This window comes from Echinops telfairi, unplaced genomic scaffold (assembly GCF_000313985.2).
Source record: "Echinops telfairi isolate 266 unplaced genomic scaffold, ASM31398v2 ScPeMD7_8;HRSCAF=38, whole genome shotgun sequence".
Lineage (NCBI taxonomy): Eukaryota > Metazoa > Chordata > Mammalia > Afrosoricida > Tenrecidae > Echinops > Echinops telfairi.
This window is the reverse complement of record NW_022103905.1, coordinates 642,040-664,149: the sequence shown is the minus strand read 5'-3', so window position 1 is coordinate 664,149 and position 22,110 is coordinate 642,040. Positions and strand designations below refer to the sequence as shown.

Here is a 22,110-nt window from a genome sequence, read left to right as displayed (position 1 = left end):
AATCCACTGACGAAGAACAAATTAAAATATACCAAGCAAGAAAAACTTGTGTTTTCCAGTCTAGCCTGTTGGGGCACCATGCCTGTTGGGGCACCATGCCTGTTGGGGCACCAATCATACCTACATGATTTGGGGGCTAAATCCTAGAAAATCGAGGTCAGGAGAGGATGTTAATGCTTGTTCTAGCTATAACCTGGGGTGGGGGTGGGGCGTGTTTAGATTATAGATGTTTTTCTTTGAAGAATTGTTAGGGACTGTGTTAATGAATATCTGATACATTTATTAATTTTAAATGATCTCCTGTTTCTTAGAAACTGACTCCAAAAGGAGTGGCTTTGCAGGTAACATTTTTGTCTATGTGTCTGCCTCGTTCCTGTTCTAGAAACGTATGAACCTTCTGAGCGTCCCGATCAGGTTCCCTGTGGCCTTTCACGAGAACAAAGGAACAGTAGGTCGCAAACATCTGCTGATGCCACACTGCTGCCAACACCCTTTTTCTCAGTGTACCTGGACCCTCCGCCATCATCCCATGTGTCTCCATCATCCACATCTGCGTTCCAAGCCCCTGGCAGTCTCCCTGCTCCGGACTCCTCGGTTCAGATTAAACAAGAGCCCATGTCTCCCGAACGTGAAGAGAGTGTGAATGCTGTGCCACAGGGGTCTGCTGGTAGTGTGCCCACGGAATTGCCTCACACTAATAGTATGTAAGCTCTTTTCTCTGATAGTGTTACTAGGAGAATTTTGTATTCATGATGTAAAGTCGTTTCATGTGAAATAAATAAATAAAGCTCAGCTTATTACATGTTTTATTGAACTTGTCTTTATGCAGGAGGATTAATTTTAAACATTCCAGTAATTTCCTCTAGTCCAGGGAAACGGAACTTGACTTTCCGTTAGCACCTAAAGGTTCTGTTTACTGGGATTGGTTCAGAATTTATTTGACTGTTTTTTGAGATATGTGGAGTTAAAATTGGTCTGGCCAATTTCTGAGATTAAAGCCTCTGAACTTCACTGTCTCAAATCCAAGCTTGAGGGACAGGTGAGCATTGTGGAAGGTCATGTAATAGGAAGTTGGGTGGTTTTGAGAAATAGTTAGGATTTGTATTTTATAAAATGACGAGTTAACATTTGAAAATAGTTTATAATCTATTTAAAATCCTGTTGGAAGTTTGCATAACCACAGTGGTGTTTTATTGAAAACTAAGTAAAAACAGACAACAAACAAACTGGCATTGTGTGATTTCTTGACAAACAGTCAGAAAAGTTACCCTGGATTTGCTCTCAATACCCTGTTGAAAGGCGCAGTGGTTGTTCGGTGGTAGAACGCTTGCCTTCCATGTTGGAGGCCCAGGCTTGAGTCCTGGCCCACGTACTTCATGCACAGCTGCCATCCTTAAGTCAGTGGACGGTCGTGTGCTGCAGTGATGCTGAACAGCCTTCAGTGGAGCTGCCAGACTGAGACAGACTAGGAAAAAGGCTTGGCAGTCTACCAAAAAGCAACCTGTGGAAATCCTATGGATCATAGTGGTTCAATCCACTCCAATCGTGAGGATGGTGCAGAACTGGTAACATTTCATTCTGTGGTACATAGGCTGTCCCGAGTCGAAGACCAAGTCAATAACCGCTTTCACCATAATCTATAGATGTCTGCATCAGATGTGTATTTTCTTTCATGTTGGACTTGCAGCTAGTTTTATATGAGCAGGGTTTTTTGTTGTTGTTTTTTTAATGTCACCATGATGCATTATAGTGACTTTTTGAGGTAATTTTCACAAATAGTTTTTGATTTCTCTTTCTGATTACAAAAGCAATTCATGTTTATTATAAAAGCTTGAGAACCTGTAAATTTGTTATTTTGTTATTCTTGGATCTTCAATTGTGTGTGTGTTTATATAGAGACATTATATATAACACTCCGTTGTATGTCTTTGAGTACATTTGTGATTATTTCAACCGTTTCAGTTCCTAGACATGAAACAGCTGAATCAAAGGAACAGATATTTTTAAGTAAGCTCACTTCTGCTGGTGTATAGCTAAATTGGATGATGTATAGAAGTCTGTGTTGTTCTTATGTGTCATTAAAATGCTTCATCTAAAAGTTTTTATTTTTCTAGTTGAAAAGTACTTGAGTAGTTGCATAATCTGGATATAATACTACATTATATGTCTTTTAGTAAGTCTGTGATTATTTCAACAGTTTAAATTCCTAGGCATGAAACGGCTAAGTCAAAGGAAGCATTTTTAAGTAAGCTCACTTTTACACTACTGGTGTATAACTAAATCAGGCGGTGGGTAAGAGCCACGGTGGAACTGTGGTTTAGTTGTCAGGCTGCCTGTTTAAACCCACTAGCCACTGTATTACAGGAGGACGTTGAGGCTGTCTACTCCTGGACAAGTGTATAGTCTCAGACACTCTACATGGGGCCACTACCCGTCAGAATGGACTTGATGGCAGTGGGGTCATTGTTCTGATGAAAGCAAGACGTAATGCCACCCTGGCAGGGGAGAGGCCATGATCAGGAAGGTGGTTTTCCCAGGGCGAGGCTCACCCATTGCACTGTAGGTGTGTTGACCCCTGCGATTTCCCCAAATGCAGGAAGCTTGACTGCGTAATTTGTGGTACTGGGGGACTGCGCTCTCCCCGGAGTAAAAAAAAAAGAAAAGAAAACCAGATGTAAAGGTGAAAGTGCTTCACCTGAGTAGATAAGTGTCTAGTAAGAATAAAGCACAGTGGTAAATATATCGACATTTAACATAAGAAAGCAAAGGGAATAAGCCTGTTTGTGATTGTGCAAAGGAAAGTATTCATAGAAATATATCTAGTTGCTGGGAAGGAGATGGGGGCCAGTTAAAGGCCTTACCAGTCATGGTTTTGTTGTTAACACAGGGGAACTTCACTATTTGGTAGAAATTTAATCTGTGATAAATAACTTGCAGGGTGTGACTGTACATAATGGACACAAAGAAAGATGCAATAATTTTTCTCTTCTCAACTCAGGAGAGATCAGTGACAGTTGTCCAGTTTACCCAGCCATCACTGCAGCATTGCCCTTGTCAGAACTAACAGAGGCTTTCCATGAGACTAGCCATGAAGTGGAGCTTTCTGTGGAGCAAGGACATACAAGAAAAAGAGAAAATTCTCTCTCTTCCCAGTCAACAGCTCTTCCTCACCTAAATAGAGAAGGGGAGGAACCAGCCAAAGGCAACAGTGGTTCGGAAGCCTGTACCAGTTCTTTCCCAAGATCGTCCTTTGCTTCAGAAACCCCTTTGGAGAAGGAGCTCCACTCTCCAGCTGACCAGCCTGAGCAACAGGCAGAATCCACTCTGACATCAGCTGAAAGTAGGGGAAACAAGAAAAAGAAGAAACTCAGGAAGAAGAAAACTCTACGGGCGGCCCACATTCCTGAGAATAGCGACACTGAGCAGGATGTATTTACCGCCAAGCCTGTACGGAAAGCAAAGACTGGGAAGTTAGCCAAAGGGGGCAAAGTAACAACTTCCACCTGTGAAGAAGAGGGCAGAGCTGCCCAGGAACAAGAGAGTGTCAGAGATGAGCCAGACAGTGACTCGTCTCTGGAGGTCCTGGAAATCCCGAACCCTCAGCTAGAAGTAGTAGCCATTGATTCTTCAGAATCTGGAGAAGAGAAACCAGACAGCCCATCGAAAAAGGATGTCTGGAACTCAACAGAGCAAAACCCACTTGAAACTTCTCGTTCTGGTTGCGATGAAGTTAGCTCTACCAGTGAGATTGGCATCCGTGTCAGGTAAGACTGTTGGTCCAGTCGGAATGGCTTCCACCAAACTACTACTGCTATTACTGCTGCTTCTCTCATCTTCTTTAAAATAGACCTTTTGCTTTGAATGACATTTATTCTTAAAAAGTTCTGAGGTGGGAATATGGAAGCAATGGAAATCAGATCTTTTCCTCTTTTGACTGGTAGAAATATTTACTCTTTATTCCCCATCATGTAGAATTGCAGGCAGAAGAATGGATCTCTGCTATAGTTACTGCTTTGCCCTTGTATTGAAAAATTGTGTTGCGTCAGGAAACTTAGTGTCCCCTCCCTCTCCTGCTCACACAGATGCTGAGATTTCTGTTTGTTGATTTTCTAGCGTGGCAGAAACCCAGACTGTGATCTCCATGAAAGGATCAAAAAACTCCTCAGGTATTTGATGGTTCTGTTTTATTTCAATTAACCATAGCCACAGCCATTTCAATTAACCATAATTTATTTCCATCAACCATATATTAGAGCCAGGGTTTCAATCCACATAGGGGAAAGAGGAGCATTTCATCAGCAAGAGGATTGCTCTGACACAAACCTTGCACCTGTGCTTTTCTGCTTCTTAAGCCCATCTCTCTTATACCGTCTTCTGCCTTTCAGCTAGGTAGTATAAAGTATATTGGCTCCAGTAGTATTTTCTTCGAGAAGGGAGTGCTTAAAGAAATATCTAGTGTCAGGGTAGAGACTGGGTGTGAAGACAGATTGCGTATCTTCTAGGTACCTCTTAAAAACTCAACCGTTTAATTATTTTTTTCCCTAAATGAAAAGCCATCCTTTTCTGTCTTATTATGGAACTGCCTGATGAAGATGACTAATGAAAAGCATTATGGTTTTTAGGGAAGCGGGGTTTTAGAGGGATATTTTGGTTTAACCCTGGCACTACTGTATGATATAATGGTTTGGATTTCTAGTTTATTTTTTCCCCCCAAACTCTCGCAGCTATCTCTGAAACATAATCCTCTTTTCTAGAAATGTCCTCAGAGCTAGGAGACGATGATGAGCCCACAGAAGGGAGCTTTGAGGGGCACCAGGCTGCAGTGAATGCAATACAGATATTTGGGAGCTTATTGTATACCTGTTCAGCAGATAAAACGGTCCGGGTTTATCATCTGGTGGTAAGTTGGTTAGTGGTAAGGTGGTTAGTTTGAATAATGAGGGTTGGGTTGCACGTTACAGGGAATGCAACACGCACTCTCTTAAGCAGTCATTAAAAACCAGTAGTAGCTGCGGAGTGGTTCGGACTCAGGGTGAGCCTGTGCGTGTCAGAACTGTGTGCTTAATTAAGGTGGTCAGTGGCTGAGCTTTAGAGGACAGATTGCCAGGCTCTTATTCAGTCATCTCAGGGTTGACTCAAGCCTCCAGTCTTTTCATTTAGCAGCTGAGCACATGAACTGGTCGTACTGCCCAGGGCCTTGTCTGAGCACATGAACTGGTCGTACTGCCCAGGGCCTTGTCTCTTAAACAATAAAAAGGACATTTTAAAGAGCCCTGGTGGTTAAAGCACTTGACTGCTAACTGAAAAGTCAGTGGTTTGAACCCACCAGCCACCCCAAGGGAGAAGAAGACCTGGTGATCTGCTCCCATAAAAATTTCAGCCTAGGAAACCCTAGTGGGCGGTTCCACTGTGTCCCTGCAGGGCTGCGGGGGGAGTGGGAATGGCCTCTGGCCCACACTAGGAACATTGGTTGTCAAGGGTAGAGGTGGGCTTTAGATGGACTTTAGATGCAGTTGACTAAGCAGCTCAGCATTGTCACTTAAGACTTTGTTTCTTTCTGTTTCTCCACCTTCCCTTCTCTGATACTGTCTTTTCCTGAAGTTGTTCCCCTCATGCTCACAAGGTCATTGCCAGGAGCCCACCATCAAGAGTCTTTAGCTTTATTCCCTGAGCCAGAGGGATGGATTACATTGAAGGGCTTGGGCTAGACAGGTCAGTCCTATGGGGTCAGCCTCATAGCTGCTGTATTATAGAGGAGGAACAGAATGAACATTGGAGAGGGATTAGAGAAGGAAAGATTCCATGAGTGCCACAATGGTTAAGCACTGGACTATTAACCAAGGAGTTGACAGTTCAAAACCACCCAGAGGCGTCTTAGCGGTAAGATTAGTGAAAATGCTTCCTTGAAAGTTCTACTCCGTACACAGAATATTGCCGTGAGTCAGGATCAGCGTGATGTGAAAGCGGCTAACTACAGTGTTCACAGCTGTTGAGTCAATGCTGGATCATAGCGACCCCCTGGGGGTTTCTGAGACTCTAACTGTTTGCGGGAGTAGAAAGCCTAGTCTTTTCCCATGGAGCTGCTGGTGGTTTTGGACTGCTGACCATGTGGCTCGCAGCCAATGCTTAGCCACTATACCACTAGGGCTCCAATTACAGTATTAGAGCAGGCATTTTTCATGACTAAGAAAACTGCAAAATCTGAGTTACTGAAGAGAGCAGTGTGTTTCCCTGCCCCAGAGTTAATGTCAGCTGATGCTCATTACTCTCAGCTTTCATAGAATGAATACTTTTTGAGTGTTTAATTTGGTTAATATCAAACCAATTCTGCTTATTGACATGTATAGCCAAGACATTTTAGGAATTCTATGTAGTCTGCAAAAACACCGTGAAAGTATTTGAAAGAGTTAACATCAGTGAAGTCAGGTGACGGGCTTAAAACAAAAACTGTCTAGGTAGCAACGATGAAACATAATTTTCCTCTAGTTCTTAAATGCTCCCCCCTCATCATGATCCCAGTTCTACCTTATAAATCTGGCTAGACCAGAGGATGTACACTGGTACAGATAGCAACTGGAGACACAGGGAATCCAGGACAGATGACTCCTTCAGGACCAGTGGTGAGAGTGGCGATGCCTGCAGGGTGTAGGGAATGTGGGGTAGAAAGGGGGAACCTATTACAAGAATCTACGTGTAGCCTCCTCCCTGGGGGATGGACAGCAGAGAAAGGGCAGGGGAGTCGTCAGACAGTGTAACGTATGACAGAATAATAATAATTTGTGAATTATGAAGGGTTCATGAGGGAGGGGGGAGGGCAAAGGGAGGGGGGAAAATGAGCAGCCAATATGGGCTCAGGTGGAAGGCAGGTGTTTTGAGAATGATGATGGAAACAAATGTACATATGTGCTTGACACAATGGATGTATGTATGGATTATGATGGGAATTGTACAAGCCTCCAATAAAACGGTTTAAAAAAACAAAAATTGTCTTGGCAATAGGTCTTTAAGCCTATGAGGGACAACAGAAATGAAGGAAAGAAGCAATGAATTCATGAAATATGAGTAAGACTCAGATTTGGGAGGTCAACTTTAAATTTTAAGAAATGTATGCATAGATTCATTCTAATAGATCTCAAAATGTATGTAGAAGTCATAGTTAGGTTCCTTTGGAACCATAGCTGGACCACTAGAGCAGGAGGACCCCTGACATGTCTTTGAAGGTTTTGGAGCATTCTCACACGCAGAAACTTACCTAATTGTGGGATTCATTAGTCCTTGCTCCATGTATTACAGAGCCTTGCCACACACATTTTAAAAAATCAATGAATTGCCTTAAATGGCTTTTGGTTTGTCTCTGCTAACTTAATAGCAGTGTGGCGGTTTCAGTGCATATGACTGTTTGGTGGGCATTCAGAAAGCAAGTGTTACTGAACACCTTTTGTGGGCCAGCTGTGGGTTTTGACATTGAAGACACAAGCGTGAAGAGTATTTCTAACATCTTTTTGTTGAGGAAACGCATAATTAATCCTTGAGCGTCTTACAAGTAATAACCTGATCTGTCTTGGACTTCAGAGTCGGAAATGCATAGGTGTCTTCGAAGGCCACACCTCCAAAGTGAACTGCCTCCTGGTTACTCAGACCTCCGGGAAGAATGCCGCCCTGTACACCGGTTCCAGTGATCACACTATTCACTGCTACAATATTAAGGTGGGTGGGCGCATAGAAACCAGAAGTGACTGTAGATGCCATTGACGAAGCACTCAGCAACATAGCTGGGAACTTTATTTCTTTTTGTCTCTCTGCACTAGTTCCTTTCATGACTGCCTGGAATGTCGGTGGGAATTTACGGAATAAGGGAATTTGGGGGATGGTAGAAAAGTTCTGAAAGTTGATTGTCATAGGGGTTGCATGTATGTGCACTTTACCCCAGTTCGGTGTAATGTTTATTTTGTGTGGATGTTGTAAATTCAATTTTTTAAAATTACAGACAAATTTTGGCAAGACACAATGTGAAGTAAAAGGGGGAGGATAGTACTACAAGGCAGGATAGGCACAGGATCAATGACATATGTTGTAAGGAGCTTACAAGGGACCTTGGTGGTGTGGCAGATTCAACATTGGGCTGTTAAAACTGCAAGTTTAGTTTGGTGGTTGAAACCCACCAATCACTTCACAGGAGAAGGTGAGACAGTTAGCTTCTAAAAAGTTTTATACCTTTGGAAACCCAATAGGGTTACTATGAGTCAGGGCAGTGGGTGAGGAGTTTATACCTTTGAGAAGAGAAAAATGCAAACATGTTCATGTATAAATTGGCAAATGACTTCTTAACAAGAGAGAATAGCAAATAACCATGAGAAAATAATGCAGTTGGCGAACCAATTGATCAACGTTCAACAGAAACATGGGTAGCAGGAGACAGCAGACAGTATAAGATAGGAAAATAATAATAATTTGTAATTAACGGTTCACAAGGGTGGGGGAAGGAGGGAAAAGAGAGCTGATACCAAGGGCTCAGGTAGAAAGAAATGATTTTAAAAATGATGATGGCAACATATTGCAGATGTGCTTGATACAATGACATGGATTGTTCTAAGAGCTGTAAGAGCCCCTAATAAAATGACTTTTATAAAGTAAAAGAAAATAATGTAATTTTGCCAATAAATGCAGATTAAAACAAAAATACAGTATCATTCTTGACCTACAGAATTAGCAAAAGAACTTTAAAAGATTTTTCAGTGTTTTAAATGATTCTAACAAGATAATATTTGGCACAGTGGGGGCCTGTACGTTGGTGAAATCTGGTATAATTTTATATAGTGAGGTATGCACATATTAAGCAGACAGCGTGATAACTTTTGTGTAGGTATATGTTTGTGTAACCAAGGTCAAATGTAAACTATTCTCATTTCCCTGAAGGTTCCCTTACATACCTCACAGACACAATAGCTTACTCCAGAGACGATCGCCACTCTGTCACTGTCATTCTGGATTACTTTTGTAAGGGCGTGAAATTCAAAGATAGTACATTTTTTAAAACTCTAATGCCTGAAATTCACCTGTGTTGAATGAACTGGTAATTTGTTCTTTTTTCTTGCTGTGTAGCATTCAGCTTCTTCCTTAAATTACAAAAAGGCCTCATACCAGCGACAATATGAAATTTAAGTTTTAAGCATATTCACCATCTTTTTCAATGTAGTTTATTCTGCATTTATGTTTGTAGTTTTGTGGAACAAGTTAAAAGATGAACTCTGAGATAAAGAAGTTAGGAAGAAAAGATCGAAGTAGTTGACAGCTCACAACTTGTCCCATCCCCCCATTTATCACCATTTTCATTTTAATATCTGCTTCCAAACCCTTTAAAAAGTTAATCGTTTTTTTAAAGGTTCTTATTTAATCTTGAATATTTACTATGTTACTTGCCCTGTACTGGGTTCTAGGTGGTAGGACTTGGTAATAGAACCTAGTTCTGGGAAGTTCATCGAAATAATTTCTTGAAAGTCAAAGTCAGATCAAGTAACAGCCTGGATTTACTAAGGGGGTTTTAAAATATATATATAATTCCAGAACCCACTGAATTAGAATTTTAGGGACGATGGATACAGTTTACGGTTGTATATACTTTTAAAAGCTTCCTAGTTGGTGATGGCCTGAATAATTTACAAAGCCGTCGTACCAGTTCAAAGAAGCACTTAGGAGTCGCTGAAATAGAGACTCAATTGACAGCACCATTTGATTAATGCAATTATCTAAAGTCTCAACATGCAAACACAACCCCCATTTTAGATGTCACTTGCTGCTTTATCTTTGGCCACTAATTTAAGAGCCTGAGATCCAACGTAAACAACGTTCTGCAGAATTTATACATGGAAAATTGTAGCATGGGTACCATTATTAGAATTTTTATTTGTTTTCATAGTTATCTACAGATAGGGAGCTTGGGACCTCATACTTCAAAATAGGGGGAAATGTAAGAGAGTCCTCTACAAAATAAAAGATGCCACCTCCTGTCCTTAGAAAAATAATTTCACGTAGAGAGAATTGCTTTTGTACCTTGTTGCCATTGGCCTCTGATGAGCAGGCTTTGTGTCTTTATCAGACCAGGGAGTGTATGGAAAAGCTGCAGCTGGAAGACCGGGTTCTGTGTCTCCACAGTCGATGGCGAATCCTCTATGCAGGACTGGCAAACGGCACGGTGGTCACCTTCAGCATAAAGGTTAGTGGCTGACTTCCCCTGTCGCTTGAAAATGTGTGTGTGGTGAAGGAGGGGGAAGACAAGCTGTTCCTGTTTCCTTGTCTGAGGAGCAGCAGAACTAGCCACTGCTCAAAACAGTTCTCTTCTGAAGTGAGTGAAACAAGACCGGCCTTTCCCTTTGCTCACACCCAAATGTGCCAGGACCCACGCGTAACTGTTTCACCAAGCCAGCCCTGAAGATTGGGGACCAAGCACTGAGCCAGGGGCTCTCCCGTCTGGCATTTGAAGGATGACACCACGAAAACGGGGCGTTTATTCCTTTGAGGGTGACATTGACGTAGTTCGCAACTTGTATTTGAGAGTTTCCTGAGTTTCTTGTGTAAATTGGATTTGGGAGTTTGCTTCCACGCCCCTGTGGCCTCATTCTTTTTTACTGCAGAGAGACATTTCTAATCAGGGTAAAGGTGGGATGAGTTGAAGTTAGAAATGAGCTTTTATTGTTTGCCCCATCAGAATGAGGCGTGTCATGAATGCACTGCAGAGAGCTGGAGTGGGAAGGGCAGAGGTTGGGAAGTTAAGGGTGGGGTTGGGTACAGGTAATGGAACTGAGCTTGTGACAGCGATTTCGGTTCGTGTGCTTTGAAGTTTTCCAGTTGCTTGTACTTCATGTAACAGTGGCTACTTTTTCAGAACAACAAACGGCTGGACGTCTTTGAATGCCACGGCCCTCGGGCGGTCAGCTGCCTTGCCACAGCTCAGGAAGGTGCCCGGAAGCTGCTGGTTGTGGGGTCTTATGACTGCACCATTAGTGTGCGGGATGCTCGGAACGGCCTGCTCCTCAGAACCCTGGAGGGCCATAGCAAAACCATCCTGTGCATGAAGGCAAGTGCCGTGTGAGGGAAAGGGCGTCCGGGCCAGACGGGAAGGTTTTGAGTGGCAGGTACCCTGCTATCTAGTGTGTTAGTTAAAACACAACCATTTGAAAAGAGCAACGTTGGGGAGGAGACGAGCCAGTCAGGGCGCAATGTAGCAACGATGAAAAATACAAATTTCCTCTAGTTCTCCTACATGCTCCCCCTGCCCCTCCCATCATGATCCCAATTCTACCTTGCAAGGCTGGCTAGACCAGAGGGTGTACACTGGTACAGATAGGAACTGGAAACACAGGGAATCCAGGGTAGATGACCCCCCAGGGAGGGTGGAGGGTGGGTGGGGTGAGAAGAGGGAACTGATTGTAAGGATCTACATATAACCTCCTCCCTGGGGGACGGACAACAGAAAAGTAGGTGAAGGGAGTCGTTGGACAGTATAAGATATTACAGAATAATAATTTATAAATTACCAAGGGTTCATGAGGGAGGGGGTAAAATGAGGAGCTAATGCCAGGAGCTTAAGTGGAGAGCAAATGTTTTGAGAATGATGAGGGCAATGAATATACAAATGTGCTTTACACAATTGGTGTATGTATGGATTGTGATGAGTTGTATGAGCCCCTAATGATTTTTATAAAAAGCAACATGATTGCAGTCTCCTCGCTACAGTTGGGTAGACTGCCTTAATATAGCATCCGAGAAGCCTTGAACATGCCTTTCATTGTAGACTATGGGTATATTCTGAAGCCTTTCATGCTCGTTAATGATTCTGAAGAGACATCACCCCAGTAATAGTCAACCCTACAGAATACCCAGTTCTAACGGGGTAGTTTCACTTGAGAAAAGTTATCTGAGAAACTCAGTGTATTATCTCTCTTTGGTGCGCATGTGTAAACAATGAGAATCAGAATTTGCCAGTGTGCGTTCTCAGAGGAAACTCAAAACCTTGTACCAAATCAAACTCACAGCGTTTTTTGTTGTTGTTGTTTTTTCTTTAAGGTGGTGAATGATCTTGTGTTCAGTGGCTCCAGTGACCAGTCAGTCCACGCCCACAACATTCACGTAAGCCATGCTGATGTGTAAGCACTTCTTGAATAGAAATGCTAGTTAAAGCTGGAAGGATACCCCTAGCCACTTAAATTAGGCCCTTTACCTAGAGGCAAGGTTTGGTCCTGAGTCCTGTTCTTAAGCTCTTGGGTAATATGGTGCACCCTAGAAATGTTGACTTCATCCGCAATTTTAATGGGGACAGACTCAGGAGTTTACGTTATGGTTTGCTTACCCTGAGGTAATTGAGCATCTGAAGCTCTAAAAGTGGGTTATGATTTGTAGCTTTAAAGAGGAACCAACAGAGAGGCCGTGCTTGGTCACCGAGGAGCTGCTGTGCAGAGGAGGAGCACAGGGGCAGATAGCTGGGAGAGCGGCGCTCTTCTTGGATGCCCATCCGCTCTTCCTGGTCTGGAACCCAGGGCATAACCCCGCTTGGTGGACTTCTCGTCCACGGCCCCTGAGACCATGCAAGTGCCAGTCCTTCACGTACCAGGAAAGGCATACAGACGGCGTTACTGTGGCCTTTCCCTCTCTAGGACACTGGGTTTAAGTACAGCTACCTATGTGTGCAAGCAAGCCGCTGCTTGCCTCTTGGAATTATTGAATCATAAAGCTCAAAAGTTGGAAGGAACTTGAGAAGTCTGTGTAGTACTTCTTGCTTCTCTTCTTTCTGTGCAGACTGGAGAACTGGTGAGGATCTATAAGGGTCACAACCATGCGGTGACTGTGGTGACTATCCTGGGGAAAGTGATGGTGACCGCTTGCCTGGATAAATTTGTTCGTGTCTATGAACTACAGGTGCATTTTAAATCTGTTTGGTTTGGTATTGATAATAAGTGTGAGTTGGGGCCCAACAACCTTCATTTTATATATGCATGTCAGATAATTATGAAGCACTGAGACACACATATGCACACAGATTTTTGAGAGAGTGCTCAAAAAAATTCATAGAAAGATGGAATTTAAAAATTAAGGAATTTTTCCATGAACATTTTTAAGCCCCCTTGTATAAACGTACGCATGTACAGTATCCATGGGGGATTGCTTCCAGAAAACCCCTTGGATACCACATTCAAAGAAGAGCTCAAGTCCCTTATATAAAATGATGTATTATTTGCTTCTCACCTATGCGCAACTTTCCATATACTTTAAATCATGCCTAGATGACAGAATACCTAAGTCAAGGTAGATGTCATATAAATTGCACTTTACGCTCCCACTGCCTCTCAGGGACTGCTTTGACCTTTGACTACTTCAGTCTGTTGTTGGTTGAATCTGCAGATGGGAAGGGGAGCCTGTGGATACCATAGATATTGAGGGCTGTGTGTGTGTGTGTGTGTGTGTGTGTGTGTGTAGAGCCATCAAAATGCTAATGGTTTCTCAAGGGTAATTCTGTTCTCTAAAGTCTGTTTAGTTCCCCTTGTTTGCATGTAATTTTAAATTTGAGGGTTTGAGCCTATCTCGTAACTGGTCTTCCTAGTTCTATAAAAAGAGGGAGACCTCTTGGAGAGCTAACTGCCATCAGGTTAGATGCTTCAGCCTCGTGTTGTAATTACAGTTTTTAACCCGCCAAAGTCCTCAGAGATCATGCTTATTAACCACAGTATAAGTAACCTCGGTGCTCTGGCCTTTTCCCTTCTGCCCAAGTCCCATGATCGACTGCAAGTTTACGGAGGACACAAAGACATGATTATGTGTATGACCATCCACAAGAGTATAGTGAGTATAACTTGCCATGTCAAATATTTGCCTTTGAATGCATTTATTCAGCGTTGTATAAACTGATTAAAATATTGCTGCCTGTCAGTTCCAAAGGTCACACCTGTTCGGTCTGGCTCCTTTGTTGGCTGTTTTTTTTTACTTGCTGACCTCAGAATAGTGAAAATGCCAAATCCTAGCCAGGAGGCTACTAGGGAACTGCTTCTGGTATAAGAATAGTGAGAGCACTGTATTTTCTTCTAGTAGCTGAAAGAATTACAGTAGAAACCTTAACAACCCCTTTTAAATAGTGGTATTTAAGATGCTGCTGAAAAATGTGTTTTCCAGAGACACTGTGATCTGAGCAGAGCACTGGGGTGACGGCGGGGGACTTTGGCCGGTGTGGCACAGTGAATGGCAAACCTCAAAGTAGACGTGAACCCACTTAGTCCCACTAAGCCTTGGTTTATTTTATCTTTTAAATGATATAGCCAAACCAAAATGGTCGCCATTCGAACTGAGCAGCAAAGCCCTATGTTTGAAGTGCAGAAGCCTCATCGACAGTGCCCAATAGAAGCCACAGCTGCACCAATTAAAGCATAATTCTGGGGGGACCTCTCACCTTGCCCCGCTGTCCCTCAGCCACCCCTCAAGAGTTTGAAAGCACCTCGACTAGAAGAGCTATAAAATATGTCCCTATTCTGGACCCCTGAGATAGGTTTTGGCTTAGATTAGTCTTAACCGCGCATAGCTGCTGTGAGGGGCCTTCGGAAAGTTTGTGGACAAATAGAATGAAAAGATAATGGGGTGTTTCACCAACTTTTTGTTTTCCCCACCAACTTTTGGATATCTTTTTGTACAAGTAGCTCCTCCACCACATCACACCCCCATTTCCTTTTGTGTGTCCTCCTCTCCCTCCCACATCTGTTCAGCCTCTGTTTCTGCCGTGCATCTACTCCTCGACCCCAGTTTTCCCAGGGTCGTGTAGGTAACAGTCATTCCTTCTCGTATAGGTAGCTTTTGAGAGGGTGTCGTGTGTGTTTCCGAGCGCTGCGTTGGTCTGATGCGATGAATCTCTCCTTGCAGATCTACACTGGCTGTTACGATGGCAGTGTCCAGGCTGTAAGGTTGAATCTGATGCACAACTCCCGCTGTCGGGTAAGGCGTGAGGCTGTGCTCCCCATCGGACTTAGGGTTTGCTGAACCCTAGACTGACTGGTAGACCTTCATTCTCATCAGTTTAGCATTTTCATATTTGAGCTTCTTCTGATGTCTTCCACTGTAGACTAGAATAAGGACCTTTAATTTTTATTTATTTAATTGTATGTGAATTTTTTTTTAATTGTTCTCTGGGTAGTTCAGTTTTTAAAACTGAACAGGAAATCATTCTGTATGTCTGTAATGGAATGTTTTTTAAGACACAAGGTATATTTAAATAGCTTCTGCTCAAAGGTGGTTTCCTAGATGGTGTTTTGTTATTATAAAAACAGTGCCTGCTTACAAAAATAGCAACAACCCAGAAGTTTGAGTACAAAGTAGAAGTGCTCATTCTCACAACCTGTCCCCCACTCCTAAGATATTACAAATATTCATAGTTTCGTGTTTCTCCCTGTCGGCTTAGAAGAATAAGAAAATGAAGTTTTATAGTCTTGTAGTGATACTAGGCTAAATTTCATGGTTTTATTTTTGGTTTGGGATTAGTGCTTAACTTTCAAAACTTTCACACCTTCCCTTATAAATAAACATGGCTTGTTTCATCAGGTCCAATATTAGAATTCAAAGTAAAGTTTTATATGGCCCCAAACTTCTAGCCTTTCTCTCCCGGACTCCCCCCCTCCCCTCCCCCCGCAGCCCCCTGCCCCTCCAGCATTCGTGGAATAAGAGGGACATGCTCCATGTTTAAATTTCCTTTTAGGCTTCTCCACCACCTAAGTATTTTTCAACCTTTTTTTTTTTAAACAAACAAAAGAAGCCTGTCAAGGTCTGTTTGTTGACCTTTAGGAGTGCTTTCCGGTTGAGTCTGATGGGGTGGCACGCCCTGGCCCCAAAGTCATTTTTCAACTTTTTAGACATTTTTATCTTTGCTTTAATCTTCTTCATGAAGGCAAGGAAAATCTAGTACAACAGGATCCAGGATCCGCAAATGCACAATCTATGTAGAACAACTGGGGAAATACTCTCAGGTTTTATAGGTGGAGAGGTGGGATAGCATTAGAAGTGAACATGTTACACAATCACAAGACTTACTGCAAACAACCCTGTGGAGGAAAAGGCAAGACAGAGCAGCTTTCTGACTCAGAGTGAAATGGAACCCAGAAATATGGTTACGGTCTTTAAAAAATAGGCATCATAAAACTGATTAGTAAATATCTTTTACAACAAATATTTCTACAAATACAGCTTCCTTTATTAGACATTGATATTTTCAGATTTACAAGTTAACAGTGATTTTGAATTGTTAAGAAAAAATCTTTTCTGTATTAATGGGAAAATGAAGCACCCCGGTGGTGTTGTGGGTCAGGCATTGGTCATAATGGCAGAGTAGGAGGCTCAGATCCAGCTGCTGCTTGGGGGCTTTTTACTGTCCCAGTAAGAGGACTGACAGTCTCAGATCGCTGTGTAGGGCCTCTGAGTGGAATTGACTCCACAGCAATGGTGGGTGTGTATACGTACTTGCTGGCTCCACCTCATCCATCTGAAAACGGCAGTAGCATTTCCACTGCTGCTGCCTGTAGCTTTCTACCCGCTCTCAAGGTTTCCCACCGTCTTGGCGTCTCATTTGATTGCCGTGGCTTCATTATATTTCCTCGCAAAGAGAACATTGAAGAATAAACCCAACAATTCACGGCCCTCCAGTCCATTTCAGCTCTCCATAACCCTTTGGACAGAGTAGAACTTCCCCTGTGGGTTTCTGAGACTGTAGGTTTACACTCCTGCTGAGCAGCTTGTGGTTTCAGACTGCTGACCTTGCTATTAGCAGCCCCGTTAGAAACCACTCTGTCCCCAGAGCTCCTAGATCAGCAGTTCTCAACCTGTGGGTCACAACCCCTTTGGGTCGCCCGATTCATGACAGTAGCAAAATGACAGTGATGATGTAGCAATGAAAATCATGTTATGGTTGGGGTTCACCACAACATGAGGAACTGTATTAAAAGGGTCGCGGCATTAGGAAGATTGAGAACCACGGTCCTAGATTAAAGACAAGGCATATTTCTCTTCCGTGGTAAAACCCAGGGAAGTTCTGATGGCACGTTAACTATGCTTTTCAACGGAGTTCTCCTGTTTCCCTCCAGTGGCATGGCTGCTCGTTAATATTTGGTGTCATGGATCATTTGAAACAACACTTGCTGACCGACCACACTAATCCAAACTTTCAGACTCTGAAATGTCGTTGGAAGAACTGCGATGCTTTTTTTACCGCCAGGAAAGGATCCAAGCAGGTACGTGGGCTAACCTGGGGCTCAGTAGACTGCTCGGAGCGGGGTCTGCACAGCACAGTAGGGCCCAAGTCTGGCCCTCAGCCCATTTTTGTAAATGTTCTGGCACATATCTGCACCCATTTTCTCACACAGTGTCTTTTTGCTTCTATGCTAATTGTGACAGATACTGTATAGTCCGCAAAGCCCTAAGATACTGTCTTATCTGGCCCTCTACAGGAGAAGCGAGCCAACCCCCCAGGCAAACGTAGTTGAATTTCACCTTTTTTGAGAAGATTCCCCCACCCCCACCCCCAGTTTTAACAGTTTTGTTGATATGTAGTTCCAAAAGTTGGATAATTTGATTGAGTTTTTAATACATCCTAGTTATCACTTCAAGGGAAGTGATTTTCAAATGATCAGACACAGTTCTTTTCTGTTTCTTCTTAGCAATTGAGCTAAGTTCATCTCTGTCCTGCAGGATCAGTGTGCGTCAGAATCCACTGGGTGGCAAGAAGCCAGAGTAAGAGTACACACGCACACACTGACTAAGATAGTGTTTAGGAGGCTCTGTTTCCTTTGCCTTACAACAGTGCTCAGAATGACAAGTAGGGCGGCCCAAGCACTTTCATTTGTAGAAACAAAGCCGGTATTGGCTACAAGGTTTCAAGGTTGGAATTAGATAGTTTTTGAGTTTTGGGTAAAAAAGTGTAACAAATGTTTTAAATTCAGCCTCTAGACCTAGAGGCTTATGTTAATGCTCTTGTGCTTAGACAAGAACTCATTTGCAGGTGTAGAATTTCATGTAAATTAGCAAAGTGCAGGCTCATAACTACTGTCGCTTCCAGGCCCTATTTCAAATGTCTCCGTGGGGTTTTCTGGGCGTGGGTTTTCTTGCCCTACTGCCAACTCTTGGTCACGGACCTCTTTCACTTATCTGTAGGACGCTGCAGGACACCTGGAACGGCATGCTGAAGAGGACAGCAAAATCGACTCATGAAGTTTTTGCCTCCCACGTCGGGATGTCATTAGTTGGACACTTTTCACATCAGCCCCAAGCACAAGCCTTTCTCTTCCCTTCTTCTCTGGTGAGGCAGGAAAGGAGAAGGTGCTGGGCTTACCAAGAGCAACGTCTGGGCAGCTCTAGGGGATGATGGGCTACACTTTAAGTTCTTGCTGGAGGTGTGGGTCAGATCAAACAGGTTTTAAAGAAGTCTCCTCTGGGGCAACATGGCATAGTGAGTGTATGCCACTAATGTTCTCCAGATGTTTATTACAGGGCCCCACCTTCATGGGTGGCCCTTGTCATACTCACTCTTCATTGAAGTTCGGCCTGTGAAATCTTATGTTCTTAAGATGGTTTAAGCCTGTGGTCAGGCTTTTACATACACGTTTGTTCACATGCTAGGCTTTCAGAACCAGCTTTCATTTTTCCAGTTGTAATAAGTGGCCATTAAAATTGGAACCCAGTCGTTTCATTTTCTTAACCATTACATGTGCAGTGTGTTCCTTCTTTTCTTAGATTGTAGATGGACAGAGCTGGCTTAAAGTGCTGAGACTCACAGTAGATTGTACTTCAGGATTCCAAAAGTAGATCACACAGTGAGGGGCCCTTAGAGACAGCACCTCCCAGAGAGCCTCTGCAAATCTTGACAGACCTGGTGTCTAGCTGTACGTGTTGCTGTCGACCCAGGCACTCCCTGCTGCAGGTGCTGTCAGGCTGGTAGAACTATAGCTGTAGCTTCGAGATCTCCTCTTCCCCCTCTGACTCTCCCGACTACTGTGGGTTTGAGACCTGGTTTGCCATTGCCAACCCTGTTTCCCATTCTCCAGCTGACCTAGACTGGTGCAGCACTCAAAAGGTGCAGGAGTTAAGATACAACCTCCTTGTACGGTTTTTAGAACTGTATGCAGGCTTCTAAGAAACTTATTTCTGGAAACCAGTGTCTTTGTGTTCACCAGCCAGCCAGCTGGACAAGAGTGGAGCCTGGTGAAGGTAAAGGATCTGCGTGTCCGCGAGAGCGGCCCAGACAGCAGAGCCTCAATGGGGCTGCTCCCTTTTGGAATATCTCTGGACTTGTAGCAGTAAAGCTGTGCAACTGTTGTTTTCTAACCTCGGGTCAGGACGCTCGAAACTCCAAATTGTCTCTGCAGAGAAGCAGGGAGAAGAGCCCAGTGCACATGGCAGCCTACCTGGTGTGTGGCCTGCATTTTCCAGACGTGTAGGCCACCCAGCTTTGTCCCCAGCCCTGCTAGTGCACATAGACAGTCTTTGGTCAGGTTCTCAGGCACAGCTGTTTCACCAGCTAGCTTTCAGAAGGCTCTGGGACCCCCTTGAAATTATAGGCAAAACCATATGGGTTTGGTTTTGTTTTTTAGGAAAGGTTCCAGTGGTTCTTACTGGAACCTCACCCCCACCCCAAAATGTTAACAACCAATCTAGGAGTTACTTCTAAATAATGACAGGCCGTACTAGCCGTTAACCGCTGTTCTTATAAATGGCGCTCTTCTTATCTACGCAGTGGAGATTTGTGTGCCGCTGAAGAGAACACAAAATTCTGTTGCAAAAAGTGTCTGTGCTGTTTCTGTGTGACACTCTGAAACTTTACTCCCTGTGGGGGGCACCCAAGCAAAGACAATGTTGTGTGGCCCTGGGAGTGACAATGGCCCAGGAAAGTACCCTCAGACTTACTGGTAAGTCTGGTTGTTTCCCCTGGGCTGCAGTGGAACCAGGTTTCCTTGTTGCCTGGGCAGAGCGAGCCTTGGATGCTGTGTGCCCTTCTGTCCTGACGTCATGTCGGACGAGATTGAGGAAGGGAACTTGAGGTTGGGGCCGTTTTGAGGGTCTTACAAATTGAATCGAGGCTATGAATTAGTTTATTTGGGAGACTCGTGCACTGTACCTGCAAGTGTGTATGCACGTATGACTGTTCGTTTGTGCGTGCATACACATGTAGACAGTCGCCTATACTTAGAATGTTTTTCCTCACTTCACTGACGTTTCCTTTGAAGCAGTGGCAGTAACATCTTTATGTCAAGAACATGTTAACCTTCTCATCACACCAGGTTAGCCTGTTCTCCGAAACCTCATCCTTTTAGTTCTGTTTGGAACTAGACGTACCATAGGCACCTCCACTGCTTCTGTGTGTGTTCTTCCTTCTATGTGTCTTCCAAGTTATTCAGAGCTTAGATTATTTTTAAAGTCTCCCACAACGTCCTGACTGCTGCTAGCCTCCGGCGCCCCTCTGAGAAGAGCTGGGGCGCTGGGACTTGGGTTGACTGTATTTAGTACCTTGATGAAGCCAGGAAGCTGTCAAATGACCTGACGGGAGCCTACTCATTTCTTGTAAGAGCCGGGAGGCCATTTTTAGAATGTTGTTTTCAATTGCCTGTGCCTACTTCGAAGGGCTGGAAGCCAAGGAAACAGTAGCATGAATCCTTTCATGTGCATGTTCTAGGGTTTCATGGCAGTTTTGATCTGCTAAAATATCAGTTACTTCAAGTTTTCTGCCGCAGTTTCTAACCAGGTCTTGGCATACTCTTCTACTTGGTTATCGAGTAACCAGGCACAATGAAACAAAACTCTTAAGTTCGAAGTCTCATCTCCCCGGAGGTTAACTAACTCATTGTTCCTGTGCTGCTGCTGTTCTGGGGACTTTCCCCTCCCTCAGGAGAGTTAGCAGTTGAGTGCTGTATGGGCAATGTGACTGCCGTAAGAGTGATTGTTTGCCTTACGAAAGGTTTTTGTTTCTGTAGCGACACAATAGGCAATGTTAGTGACTAGGCATGTGGATGATTTGGTGGGAACAGGTGTACCCGTAATGCAGTGGTATGGTATGTTTCTGGAGGGAACTCAGTGGAGAGCAGATTGGCATATACTGACAAGATGGATCTGAACCCTCTGGTTTGCTCAGATAACTGCAATTTCAGTCCTATGCTTGCTTACAAGTTTTATTCCCGCCCCTATTGGAGAGTTTCTAGAGCTGTTGTGAAACCCATGCCTGACACATTTATAAAACAGTGGTGGCTTCATCCCTGCCCCAAACCATCTTGTAAAACAGGAGATAAAGGATCCTCAGAGTTTAAGCGAAACAGTCTAGTGTGTAGGACTGGGCCCTGGAGGAGTGGCCGGCCATCTGGGCCACAGGGAGTTGTGTGTACAGCAGATGGTAGCTCTTTTCGTAAACCAGACCTACTGTTGACCACACGGAGCGCTAACCCCAACTCCAGTCCAAAGTTCCTCAGATTTGCTCTAAATTCAAGGCGGTAGCTCAGTTGGGAGATGAGGGGCACAAAGAAGGACTGTGGACAAGTCCTCCTCCTGTCTAAGAGCTGTTCCATCTTTGGTTTCTGGGGTGTTTTTGTTTTGTTTTGTTTTTAATAATATTCTACATGGATTCAAAAGAATAAAATCAGATGACAACTGCAAAAATGTTTGTAAGCAAATAGCCTGGCCTTCTTACATTCTGGTATAAAGCCGTGAACATCTTAAATTTGTAAAACGAGATAAAGCAAATACAAGAGGAAAATAAAGTACTTTTACTAATTGGTTGGTAACTGCCCTTGTCTATCTATTTGGCGCAAACCCTTTCTCGTCCATTGCTGGTACGGGAAGCCAGAGGGTGCTGGGTGGGAAATTGAAGAGGGTTATAGGGGAACCGATTACAAGGATCTACATGTGACCTCCTCCCTGGGGGACGGACAACAGAAAAGTGGGTGAAGGGAGACGTCGGACAAGGCAAGATATGACAAAATAATAATTTATAAATTTTCAAGGGTTCGGGAGGGGAAAAAATGAGCTGATGCCAGGGGCTTAGGTGGAGAGCAAATGTTTTGAGAATGACGAGGGCAATGAATGTACAAATGTGCTTTACACAATTGA

General features: G+C 43.7%; 1 protein-coding gene and 1 non-coding gene across 5 annotated transcripts in view; both read left to right on the top strand.

The window, feature by feature from the left end:
* The window catches only part of ZNF106 (zinc finger protein 106), a 67,205-nt gene extending 45,420 nt beyond the window's left edge, over positions 1-21,785 (top strand). For all 4 annotated transcript variants that reach the window (XM_013006363.2, XM_045286496.1, XM_045286498.1 and 1 more), the window contains 13 exons: positions 383-700; positions 2,999-3,764; positions 4,114-4,166; positions 4,755-4,900; positions 7,573-7,707; positions 10,097-10,213; positions 10,883-11,074; positions 12,064-12,126; positions 12,793-12,912; positions 13,762-13,833; positions 14,899-14,970; positions 17,106-17,252; positions 18,172-21,785. In XM_013006363.2, the coding sequence (XP_012861817.1) occupies positions 383-700; positions 2,999-3,764; positions 4,114-4,166; positions 4,755-4,900; positions 7,573-7,707; positions 10,097-10,213; positions 10,883-11,074; positions 12,064-12,126; positions 12,793-12,912; positions 13,762-13,833; positions 14,899-14,970; positions 17,106-17,252; positions 18,172-18,228 (2,258 nt within the window). In that variant the 3' untranslated portion in view covers positions 18,229-21,785. The remainder of the gene's footprint in view (positions 1-382; positions 701-2,998; positions 3,765-4,113; positions 4,167-4,754; positions 4,901-7,572; positions 7,708-10,096; positions 10,214-10,882; positions 11,075-12,063; positions 12,127-12,792; positions 12,913-13,761; positions 13,834-14,898; positions 14,971-17,105; positions 17,253-18,171) is intronic.
* On the top strand, positions 2,488-2,645 carry LOC115868213. Its single transcript, XR_004045479.1, has one exon. It is a non-coding gene; the product is annotated as a U1 spliceosomal RNA (small nuclear RNA).
* Positions 21,786-22,110: the final 325 nt, after the last annotated feature.